This window comes from Serinus canaria, chromosome 19 (assembly GCF_022539315.1).
Source record: "Serinus canaria isolate serCan28SL12 chromosome 19, serCan2020, whole genome shotgun sequence".
Lineage (NCBI taxonomy): Eukaryota > Metazoa > Chordata > Aves > Passeriformes > Fringillidae > Serinus > Serinus canaria.
The window spans coordinates 6,689,245-6,701,814 of NC_066332.1; the positions used below are offsets into that span (position 1 = coordinate 6,689,245).

At 48.4% G+C, this 12,570-nt stretch overlaps 1 protein-coding gene across 7 annotated transcripts in view; it reads right to left on the bottom strand.

Annotated features, from left to right (window-relative positions):
- Window positions 1–12,570, bottom strand: part of COL26A1 (collagen type XXVI alpha 1 chain) — a 170,522-nt gene that overhangs the window by 23,575 nt on the left and 134,377 nt on the right. For all 7 annotated transcript variants that reach the window (XM_050981796.1, XM_018919312.3, XM_050981795.1 and 4 more), the window contains 4 exons: window positions 7,941–8,097; window positions 5,416–5,460; window positions 2,331–2,447; window positions 1,031–1,183 (listed from right to left, as the gene is read on the bottom strand). In XM_050981796.1, coding sequence (XP_050837753.1) covers window positions 1,031–1,183; window positions 2,331–2,447; window positions 5,416–5,460; window positions 7,941–8,097 — 472 coding nt within the window. The remainder of the gene's footprint in view (window positions 1–1,030; window positions 1,184–2,330; window positions 2,448–5,415; window positions 5,461–7,940; window positions 8,098–12,570) is intronic.

Genomic DNA, 12,570 nt, shown 5'->3' on the forward strand with positions numbered 1-12,570 from the left:
AGACTTAGTAATCCTTGGCTGTAACTAAGACAACTGAGCTCTGAGGCTGGACAGGGGCAGCAGAGCTGGGGAAGAGGCACAGCTGAGCTCTGGGGGAGTGGAGGTGGGAGACCCAGCAGAGCAAGGGCTGAGCTCTGCTCCCTCATTGTTACCTCCACAGGGCTGCACCAGGAGAATCAAGCCCAAATCTGAGAGAATTCCAACCCAAGTGCAGGATGTGCCTTCCCTAGAAAGCTTTTGCTCGCCCTGCACAGCACAAATCAAATAAATCTATGCTTTAAATCAGCATAAGCACAAAGAAACCCTGGCCCTCCTGTTACAGGGAAGGGATAAATCAGGGTGTCAGTCTGGACTCTCCAGTCCATAATTCTGTGCTTTGTGTGGATGTGGGATAATGTGGATGCATCAGAAGCACAGGTGGAAGAAGCATCTGCAGGGGCAGGGGAGGAGACACACTGAACAGATATTAAATGTTAAATGTCTGTTGTAATTCCAGAGCTGCAGATCTCTAGTCCTTGCTGATTCCTGAGCAGCCCTGACACTCCAACACCACAACAGTGGCACCAAGAGGGCTCCAACCCCACAGCTGTGGTGCACCAGCACCTAATCTGCCCCTCTGGATCCCTCCTGCCCTTTCTCTCAGGTGGTGCTACCTGAGCTCTGTCATTTCACCAGAGACCCTCTTCCCACTCCTGATGGAAGCTGACAAGACACCAAGCTGCCTCCCCAAATCTGTGATGAACCTATAAGAAAAACAGGCACAAAGAACAAAACCCTCCAAAACCTGCTCTCACTGACAGATTAGGAGAGCAGGGACTTGGTTCTTCATTCTGGAGAGGTGAACCCCCGTAGCTCCCAAGATGCTCCATCTTGGCCAGGGGGTTCCAAGAGATCACACAATGCAGGGAATGTCCAGCTGCTCCCAGGGCCTGGCAGAGCCTGGCAAGGAGGTGGGAGCAGAGCTGAGCTGCCCTGTGCTGCCCACTCTGCTGATGCCACAGGAGAACAGGGAAATAAGGAGGGAACTTACTTTCTTTTTCAGCTGTGGGCTGGAGTGAGTAGAGAACCCCTTGCTGGAAGGTGAGAGGGAGGCTTGGGGTGGCTGGTGGCCCTGGAGGACCTGGGGGACCTGGGATTCCAGTTTCTCCTGGAAGTCCTCTTGGTCCTTGAGGTCCCAACATCCCTGTGAGAGGCAGGAGAGGAGTGTTAAGGCCTTTGGGGATGTGCTCATGATGCTATCATATGAAAAGGCAGCAAGAAGACAAAGGATTTCTGTCCTGAACTGCATAGAAGGGTGGGGAAAATAGAAACAGCTTCCCAATTTTCCTTTTTTTTTTTTTTGTTTTGTTTAGCATCTTCCTCTGCAAAGGAGAGAGCTTGACTTGGCTCAGAGGTGCTGCCTTTGAGCAGCCCAATTGCTGAAAGAGTGAAATCTCCCCTGTCCCTGAGGCTGAGTGAGAAACTACAGGCAGCAAAGTGTGAAATCAAATCCTCCTTCCCTCCAGGTACACCTGTGTCACCTCCCTGCCAGGAAGCAGAGTCAGTCCAGGAGCAGACAGATCACATGTCCTGTGGGGCTGCAAGGCTCTCCTGGCAAACTGAGAAATCAAAAAAAGCAGACACGTCCTTGGCCAGCCCTTGGCCACTGACAGCTTGCCAGAAAGTGCCAAAAAGCATTCAGGGCTGCTCTCACATTTAAGACATTTCAGAGTTTTAGATGTTACCCAAGCTCAGGCTCACAAGGCCCCCAGCCTTTGAGGCACAGAGAACACAGAGCCTGAGGTCTGGCACCTACTGTGCAGTATCACCTTCATCAAAACATTCAGGAACATTTGGGGAATGAAGAAAGACTCCTAGCTCAGGAATGGAGTGTTCTCTGAAAGAATGGCCTCATAACCTTTTCCCTTAACATACAAAAGCATCATTAGTTTGACATCCTGGCATCTGACAGCTTGACACAAATGGTGAAGAAAAAAGGGAGTTAAACCAGGCACCCAGTGAGAGGGTTAAACAGGGAATGCTCTGCTCCAAAGGCTGACAGGTCACAGGCTCGTTCTTACAGCTCCTGAGCAGGATGGGGAAACATGATCCTCCTCTGCAGCTTTCTGGGACAGGCTCTCTCCTGCTGCACAGGAAATCCCAGGGTCAGACATTGCTCCTGCAGGTGGCTGCCTGCCCTAGGAGCTCCTGGCTGATTCCAGCTCCCAGGGGACTCACTGGAATGGATTTGATACCAACTGAAGATGCTCCATCTTGTGTGTCTGGCCTTGTCTGAGCTGCTGTCACAGACAATCTGTATGAAGTGAAGCATCTCTTGTCACAGGACTCACCTGGTGGCCCTGCTGGGCCCCTCTCCCCAGGCTGTCCCTTCTCTCCTTTGGGTCCTGGAGGTCCTGGGAGCCCAGTGGGGCCAACTGGGCCCGGGGGACCAACCTGGCCTGGGATCCCTGGAAATGTTCAGAAAGGAAATTAGGACACTGCTGAGTCAGAGAGGCTTCAGCAACCTCAAAACCAGAGGAGATTCAGTGCTGCAAAGGGGAGAAATGCAGCAGTGCACACACAGGGGGGCACTGCTGGCAGGAGCTCTCTGGCAGGTAAGCCAGACAAGCCAGACTGGACTTAGCTTCTCCTCTTCTTCCTTCAATCCTGCAAGGAAAAAGCACATCCCCATGCACAAGACCATCCCCAAAAAGTCAGCAGGATGTGCACCCCCAGCTGGGATGTGCTGGGCAGAGATACACTGAGCCCACACTGTCTCCTTCCCAAGGCCTGAATGGCTTTGGCAGGGTCTGGGTGTCCTTTGCTGGGCTCATCCAGACACACAAAAACTCCTGGGCCACCCCAGAGTACCAAAATACACAAAATAGGTTTGCCAAAGACAATCAGACTTGTCTCCCATTTGCTCCATTCACAGCACACAGAGGTTCTGTATCAGTGATGTTTCCCTGGTTTCTCCTGAGATCATTCATCTCTCAGGGCTCTGTGCTGTACACAGGTTTTTCATCCCGTTAATGCCCCACAACTTATGCAGGACCTGGCTGTCAGTAATGAACATCACTGAGCAGGGCTGCAGGGCAGCACCAGGAGCAGTGATTGCAGCCCTTGGGGACATTTCTTGGCAAGCCCACCAAGATCCCCAGTAAGCCCAGGAGAGGTGCAGAGGCAGCACTGGTGATCCCAAAGTCACCACTTCTGGTGACACTAAATAAAATCTTAATGCTGTTTCCCCCAGACTATCAAAATAACAACAACACCTGGCAATTTTATGGTGTTGTTCAGAAGAACACTGCTGATCTGGGGCTCACATGGAGAGACATTTAAACACTGTGCAAACAGCACTGAAGCTTTAATGCCCTGGAGGTGTGGGCAAGTGGGTCTGTCTGCTCAGATTAGGTGGTTAATGGTTACAATAAAGGCATTAACTGTCAGAGCCATGAGAGTCAGAGGCCCTTGGTTTCTGGGCTACCAAAGGGCTCAGAGGATTTGAAAGCAGTGGCAGATGCAAGCTCCAAAGCCAGAGGGAGATCAGGATGAGTCCAAAGTTCAACACACTCAGATTTCAGATTTTAGTCCATGTGTTACACATGACCACAACACAACAGAGCAATTTAAGGTTTGATCAACTCTTTAGGAGTCTCTTTCTCTTTCCCAGGTATCAGGAGAGGTACTGGACCCCCCAAAAGCAGTGCCAGCAGAATATGCTGCATATGGGGGTGGAGAGCATGGATGGGAATGGAGGGAGAGAAGCAGAAAAGGAAGGAAGCTGGACAGCACCTTCCCAGCTGGTACCAGGGAGCAGGGCTGCATAATCACATCAAGGTTCACAAGATTTGCAGCTCCCACATTTGGGTACAATTCCCACTCTAGATGTGGGATAGCTCACCTGGAGTACAAAATCTTGTCAGCTCAGATATTCACCCAAACTCCTCATTTCTCAGAACAAAGCAATAATCCCCCAATATTATACCCCCCTGGAAAGATTCCCCTTCCTCTTTTCTTTTTTCCATTTTGCAGAGATGTCCAAACTGGTTTTTCTTACAAAAATGAAATCTCTCCTCCTCCAATCTATGATGAAACTGGGCAGACTGAGGAAATGACTTTCTCAATGGCTTTGTGTGGAAGTGTGAGCCTGTACTTTTGTTACATTCAGTCATCAATAAAGATCTGATTTGAGTATTGAATAAGGAATTAAGGCCAGGTTTCAATTTGCTTATCCACAACCACATGCAGCCTTTTCTATGGCTAGAAGGATGGATCTCCCCTGGCAGGGGATGCTGTCCTGGGAAGCCCAGGCAGGTGATCAGGAGCCCTTTTAGGAAAACAAGGGCATTTCTTCACAGCACTGGAAACAGCTTCTACCCCTAAAATACCCCAGCACACCTGAAACTTCACTGCAGCAACTTGCAGCACAGAGGGAAGAACAGCAGAAACTTTTGCTGTGCTGCTGAGTGTGGGCCAGAACATTCCCTCACTTGTGGAAATCACCCTCAATCCTTCAGTCCAACCTGATAACTCAATCCCATGGAGTCCTGCAGCCCAGGAGCAATCATCTCCTGCAGCATCCTCAATGCCACTGCTGCAGCAGAGCTTTAGAGAAGCTGGCACTTCTTCCCTGGAGGGGGAAGAGCTGAAGGAAAGGCTGGAGAGGCAGCACTGGGTAATGAGTCAGGCAAGGGCTCATGCTGGTGACAAATGGTGTTACCAGCTCAAAAGAGACAAGTGCAACAGGGGGAAGGAAGAGGGAAGGATTCAGCGAAAAGGGGGGAGGCCAAATCTTCAGCTGGCATAAATCAGCTCTGCTGTAGTGGCATTGCTTCCAGAGAGCTGAAGTCCCTGCTGAGTGTTTATCCTCCAAACAATATGAAGTAAAAGACCACAGGAAAAATATTCTTAAAAAGGCAGAAGGTGAGTAATCTACTGTTGGAAACCAAATCAGATGTGCAGAGACCTGGATTTCTCCCTGGTTCTGTCATTAACCTGCAACACAGCAACTGCTGCCCTCCTGCCCCAGGGGTTTCCCTGCACAGGAGCTGCTCTGTTCATATGGAGCAGAGGAAAGTGATGTCCTGACATCCCCAGAGGCTCCTGGTGCCCCAGCAGGTAACACCAGCTAGAGAGGTTTTCTCCCATCACTCAGAACATGCTCTGGCCACATGTGCTTCCATGATCTGCCTCTCCATCCCTTGTGTGCTGGGGAATGAATGTCTCAGAGGTGACAAAACTGGTGTTTGGCCTCTCCAACCAAAGCAGCCTATGGTCAGATAAAACCCAAAGAACAAACTCAGCCTCCACATCTGTGAGGCTCCAAAGAGCTCCTGGCCACAGGACCCTTCTGCTTTTTGGGACATAAGTACAGGACTGGGCACAACAACAGTTTGAGCTTTGAAAGAGAAATAGCAGAAACTATGAACTTACCCTGTGGTATCAGCTGCTCCTCTGCACCTCTGTGTCCTTTAGGCGCTGTTCAAGAAGGACAGGGTAAAATAATAATAATAATAATAAAAAGAATAGGAGAAAAATAGAGATATATGAAAAATTAGGTCTCTTGCTGCCAACTGGCTCAGCCAGAGTATATATATTTTCTTAATACTCAGAAAAATGTATTCTGTTGATTAACAAGCTGATCAGAAAGGTCAGTGCTGCAGCTGTCTCAACAGCACTGATTGCTTTTAAATGATTGTCTATTCTCAGCCCTGTCACTCACAGGAGGAATAACCACCCTCATAAACAGTAGCAAGTTTTCCTGGACCTCAGCCTGGAGAGGCATCAGCCAGCCCAGAGCTCCAGGGTCATCCAGAAACCCTTGCAGAGCTCACAGCATCCTGTCCGTGTCAGCCACCTTTGTGTCAGCCCCAGCACCCTGCCCTTGGTCCCTCCAGCTGCATGGCATGCAAGGAAGGGCTGGATTTATTTTGGCTGAACACACAGAAGCAGGGCAGAGTAGGGAATGCTTCCCAAAAGGCTCAGGGGAAGGGGTGGGAGGGATAGAGGGTTTGCTTCCCACAGCCCCAAATCAGCCAGGACACTCAGGCTTGACTTCCACCTTCTCCAATATCCTCCATGATGAAAGATCTCCTGAGATCCCTGTAAGAGAACCTGGGGGCAGCTTGGAGCAGCAAGTCAGGGCATGGTGGTGAAATCCTGCAAAATGGGCAGCTCCCCTCCATCCTAAATTGTGTGGAGTTCCCTTCACTCCACCAAAATCCACACTGAGTTTTTTTGGCTGGCTTTGAATCATGGACACAGATTGGTGTGGGGAGGGAAGGAGGCCAAATACAGACCCAGATCCATGAAATATCCCCACAGCTCTCGAGCAAAGCAAGGATTTGAAGCCCACAGAGGCTGGGAAGGGGCTCCAGCAGTGTCAATGAGCCACTGAAGTGATTATTTCTCCTTGCTGAAAGACACTGGCCTGGCTCCAAACGCTCCAGTGCGTTCCTGATTCCTTTATTACACCACAGTTATTATTCCACACCAGGTTAAATAAATCAAGGCCAGAAAAACAGAGGGTAACAGTGAGCAAGGACAACACCTGGCAGCACACACACACAGCCTGGAGTCTGGCTGACACCACAGGCTCACCCCCAGCTCAGACATCACCACCTGCCTTAGGAGGGGACCACCAGTGACCACCTGGCCTCGCTGCAGGGCTGGGAGGTGCTGACCCTGCACCGTGGGCTGATCAAGTGCTGCAGGGGAGCTGCTCTGCTTGGCAGCACTGCCAGAAACCTGGGGGAGAGGCAGCCACTGCTCTGTGCCCAGCAGGGCAGGACCACGTGTGAGCAGCCTCAGGAGGGCAGGATCTGGCAGGGAAGAACCAGAGTCACCAGAATTTTGCTGGGCTGACTTTGGTGCAGCAAAATGCAGGTGCAGAGGCACTGCCACAGCAAAAATAAATGCCATGGAAAAGGCAGATGAGCATATAATGGACACTGGGGAAGCTGCTCTAATTCAGTTCCTGGCAGCTGTGGCTGTGGTTCTGAGAAGGGTTTGCAGAACATATTGTTAGTGAACCTCCCTCCATGTTGTGGCATCATGACAAATCATAAACAGGGACAACATCTGGACTGTTTTGGTTGCTCCAAGTCTGCTGCCATAATAAACTGCCTGGGCCAAAAAACTGAAAAAAAAAAAAGAAGAAAAAAGCAAAGTAGGCCCTAAAGAATAAAGAACTGCTCTGGGAGCAAGCACAGCAACAGACAGACAGACAGGGCTTTGGAAGCAGAGAGCAGGGATCTTGAAAAAAGATGCCAAGGTCAAGAAAATTCAATGTGTGGGGATTTGTCTGGCCAAGTGGGCTCAGAGGGGGAGTTTCTTATAAGTGTATTTTTTTTTCATGCCACAAGAGGGATCATAAAACAGCCCATTGTGTTTATGGCAAATTTAGAAAATATAAAGCAGACTGCAACTGATGCCGCTATTCATGGGAAAGTTTTTTTATCCTAATAAAACCAAGAATGACCCATGCAGGCCATTCCTCTACCCCCCAGCACTGCTCCCAGGCTGGGAAACAATGCATTTGGTGCTCAGTAGGTAAGCAGGAACTGTCTCACTGTGATCCTGATGGCTCTCTGGAGTTTCCTCAGGAATGTTTTGATGTGTCCAGGCCTCAAAATCCACAATCTTTGGACTTAAAACAAACCCACTGAAACACACAGTGGCACTGCTGGGGTTAACAGCAGTGACCCAAAGTCAGCTCCCAGCAGATGACTGTGCCAACAGAAATTGTGGCTGCCACAGGTCACCACAGCTGGCAAAATGCAGCTTCAGTGGATTTTTTCCAAGCCCATCCCTGCTCTGCTCTGGCTGAACTCAGAGAAGGGCAGAGACTTCCCAACCCCTCTCCTCTGCAGCTCCCAAGGAGAGGGCAGACCCAGACTCCTTTTTAGCTGCCCCAAAGGCATGGTGTTTGTAGGAAGGGTGCTTTGGGCAGAGCTTACCAACAGCTGGCAGGTTTTTCCTGAGGCTGGTGCCAGGCTTCAGCAGGGGAAAGGCGTCGGGCAGCAGCTCCTCGTTCCACGTGGCCGTGGTGCCCGTGGTGATGGGCAGGTTGTTCTCCAGGGCTGGGCTCCTCTCTGCAGCCTCCAGCAGCAGCATCTGCACAGGCCAACCAACACACACAGCTCAGCTGGTCCTCACAGCAAGGGGCTCACCAGCCCAGAGGTGTGGGTTGTGTTAGGTTGGAAATGGGGCTGTGGATTTTATTGCCATCAGTCTCAGGATTTCTAGCTGGTTAGAGTGACTTTGAGACTGGTTAGAAAGTCTTTTTTCTCAGCCTGGTGCTCAAAGAAGGAGTCAGAGCTTTTCAGTTCTTGGTCTCAAGGTTGTTTATTGTTCCTTATCTATAAATTTTTTTCTCTTGTCTAGCCAAGGTCTGTTCAGCAGATCAGTCAGAGGCACTCTGCCTGCCCCCAGGGCGGTGTTATCTTTTTATACTAAAAACTACATGTACAATATTTACAATTACTTTCTAATATTAATCACTTATGTTAGACAGTGAGCTTTTATTCTAAACCAATCTAAAAGATGCAGCAGAAGATGGAGGCCAAGAAAAATAAGGAGAAAGGCTGGACACACCCACATTCTTCCATCTTGCCTCCTGAACCCCATTCTAAAAACCCCCAAAAAATCTATTTTTCACTCTGTGATAAATTACCTGGCATTCTACTTAAACATTCTACTTATGAAGCTTGTAGATCTTCATATAAGGTTGGTAACTTTTTCCATGGGTCACAATCAAAGTCACAGGCATCTTGGGCTCTGGTGTTCAAACACAGAGCCAGAAAATCAGAAATTACTGACAGCTGGGATGAGGTGAAGGGCTGTAACTAAAAGTCCAGGGTAGCAAACAGAGGACAAGTACTGCTTGTAAAGGCACAGATGATGGAGAAGATTAAGCTTTTAAAGAGTTCATGTGCTTTAACTTTAAAACAAATTTTAAAAAAACAAAAACAACAGACTATTTACTCAAGGAGCTCTGCTTAGAAGCAATAGGATATTGCTAAAACTCACAGCTGTTTCTAGGCCTTGCAAATACACAACCTTCAGACAAACCCACATCCCAGCAGGCATCCCTGAGGTGTCTGGGCCATTTACAACCTTCCCTCCTTGGCAAAGTGACCCCATGTTCCCCATATGGTCCAGGTGTCCATCAGGCTCTGCTCCCTGCCCACTGGTAGCCTCTAGGAAACTGGAGTTGGTCTCTAACATAGGAACATTTTTCCAGGCATGCAGCACTGAGGTTTGTTACAGCATCATCTTTTCCTGTTTGAAAACCACCTAAGCAATACTAATTTAGGGATAAGGGAAATAAAAGGGAATATGGCTCAAACTTTCCATTAAATCCCTAGAAGTTTCAGCCTTTACACACTGTGTTGTCTTTACATAATGAAGTCACACTGCAATTATAAATGAGAGTGACTTGGCTCCACTTGTTTGTTTTTAACTTGCAATTATTACAAGGTTTATCACTTCTTTATTGCAAGGCCTGGTGAGAGCCAGCACTGCAGCAGAGCCAGGAATGATGAACTTCCTGCAGAATGTACTGGCCTGATGGGGGTGAATCAGAAACTAATTAAACTGGGAGCTGGGTTAAGTGCAAGGGAACTGAACCTCACTCTTGCAAACAAGCAAAATTCTTCCTTCATTGCAAGGATCTTTATTTACAGATCCAGAGTCCTGCTTTCTGAGTACAGAAAAATGGAATAGGTCACAATGCTTTTCTTCACCAGGTTTGACTGATGCCAGGCAGGAAGGAATCAGTTCCATCTGCCTCTTGCACTCTGTGCTCCTACCCAGTGATTTATTCCTCAGACTTTCCAGGAAACGTGTTATCAGTTCAACAAACACTTAAGCATGTGCCTTACCATAACTGTGCTTAACTTCCACTGCCATGGGACCCAAGTGTGAGCTGAAGACCTTTTCTGCATCACTTTATATTATTTATTATATCATCCTTTCACTTCCCCAGCAAACATCTGGACGTTGCCAAAATGTGCTCGGGTGGAAAGGCAGAGTAACCCCAGAGGTGGCAAATCAGAGGGGCTGCAGCCAGGGCAGGGCTGGGATGCTCCTGCTGCGAGGAAGGGGCACACAGGGGCTGTCTTGGCCAGTGTTCTGCAGAGCTGTGGGAACAGGGATGTTAAATCCCTGCAGCCATGGTCAGAACCCAGCAAACCACAGGGGCCCGTGGCCCTCGCGGGCAGCGCGAGCGCGGCTCTGCCCAAGGTCGCATCTGGAGTGGAACGGCTCCAAATCATTTTTATGGGTGATAATAAAAATGTGTTACCACATAATCAACACAAAACAGTGGCAACGGTATCCTTTTCATTAAAACAACATGTTGGAAATGAGCACTCTGCTGATAAATGCTGTAAAAGCTGCAAAGCCATGCACAGGATAATCCAGCATGCACTGTTATAAATTGACTATATATACTTTGCAGTCATTAAGGCTCAAACCATAGTAACAAGTTTATTTTCCCTGGGCATGAAATGATACAGGTCAGGAAGTCTCAAGACTTGAAATTGCTGAGAAATTCTAGTTTTTATGATTAGGACTGAAAAATGCCCAAAAGAAATAAAGCAGAAAGAGGAGAGCTCTCACATCCGTGAGATCCACAGAGCCAAGCTAAAGAAGGAGAAGCACAAGGGATTTAGTCACATTCAAAAATCTCAAACTACACACAGCTCTTTCAACAAGAAGTGTCCTCTCACAGCTGACACAGCACAGAGCACAAATGGGCTCCTTACACATTATTGCAATAGCACTGGAGCCATTCATCCACTTTCTGTCACGTTCTGTTTTTCTTAAGGCTGCCATTGCTGTAGTCAGGGGACTCAAGGAGAATTCCCACTTTCATTAAACAAAAAAAAAAAGAAAGTTTCAAGCCCTCTGAGTAAACTGCTGGAAAATGATACCACAGAGGCTCACAGCCAGAAAGAAAATTAGCAAAATGTGCAGTGTATTAAAGTCTCAGTACTAAAATCTTGGTATTTTCTATTCAATAGGGCTGAGGTAGAGAGAGGGATAACATCAAGGGAAGAATGTGTGGTTTTCACAGGGAATCCTCACTGCAAGCAGTGCCCACCTGTGTTGGTGCTACAACTTCCAACACAAAAGTTCTACCTCCTTGAAGAATGAAGGCAGAAAACATCCTCATACCACAAATAAATGAAATATGTCTTGCAGCCCTGGATGATGTCACTCACCAGCCAACCAGAGAAGGCAGAGAGGAGGACAATGGTTGCTGCCTGTGGTGCCAGGATAGCAGATCCCTGCAGGACACAAAAAACCCTTTCCTCCCCACTTTGCAATGTGCAGTCTGAGTTGAAGGACAGCCTCAACTCAGCAAAACACTCAAACCTTTCTCTTTCTGCACGTGTGGAAGGAAAACCTCAAATCAGCCTCAATGGCCGTGCTGAACTGGAACCTCTGGCAAGAGAGGGTTTGTCTCTGGCTCAGACCCAGGTCAGACACAGCTGAGCTGGGTCAGGAGGCTGGAAGGGACTGAGATGGGGCCACCTCTGCTGCCAACAGCGCGTAGAAGCCACGTCAGCTGCAGAAGCTGCTCAGAACACAGGGGCCATCCTGCCCTGGGCAAGGCTCAGGGTCAGCTCCAGAGGCTGCAGGGTCACCCTGGGGATCCCAGACCCACGAGGCTCCCAGGGCAGGCTCTGGCTCTGCTCCACTCCCGGGGCTGGAAGCCTGGCTGTGGATCCCGCTCCGCTCCCGGCGCTCCGCGGGGACACGAGCGTTGTGTGCCTGGAGCTCAGTCCCAGCTTACTCAACCCACCTCCTCCTTTTCCATTGGCCAGCAAAAACTTTCTCAACTTCAGACAAATACCACATTTCTTGCGTCAGATCAAAAGCTCAGGCCAGGGACAATGGAAATGGGAGGACGGTTTTCATCTTCTTGAGATGTTTGGTGTCAGAGGACCTTTTTTGGCTTGTAGTGGCTTTCCAGAACCCTGTTTTTGTTGTTCCCACTCATCAAAAAAAGATTTCACAAAGGCAGCCTCCTCCCATCATCTGTCCTCTGCTCACATTCCTGATGTCCTGTAACTAGGTAGGTGTTAGAAACAAGGGAAGAGCAGCTAGGCTTCCAGAGATTTAAAAGTTGATATGACAGGGCTCACAATGCTTTTTCTTTGGATAAAAATCCAGATGGATATTATTAATTAATAAACAAGGGATATTTAGTCTCTTGAAGCACTGGTGAAATTAACTCCCTTCCATCTCTCGCTGAAGAGGAGGGAGAGAAACTCAATAAGTCCAACTCATCAGCTAAAAATTCCAGTGTAAAGTAAGGTTCCCTTGATCTTGTGGAGACACAAGCTGATTAATAATGGTAAATTACATAACTTGTTGGACAGATCTTTCTTCATAGCAAATTATTTGGCAATATAAGAGTTTTTTAATCATTCATCAAGACAGATCTAATCAGGGAGTTTGACAAAGTGTGATGGGGAAGGTCTCTCTCTCAAAGCAGAGTGGGACCTGTGAACACAAGGCTCCAGCACTGACACAAGTGCTTGGTTTCAAAAGCCAAAAGACATCCAGTGAGTGTCC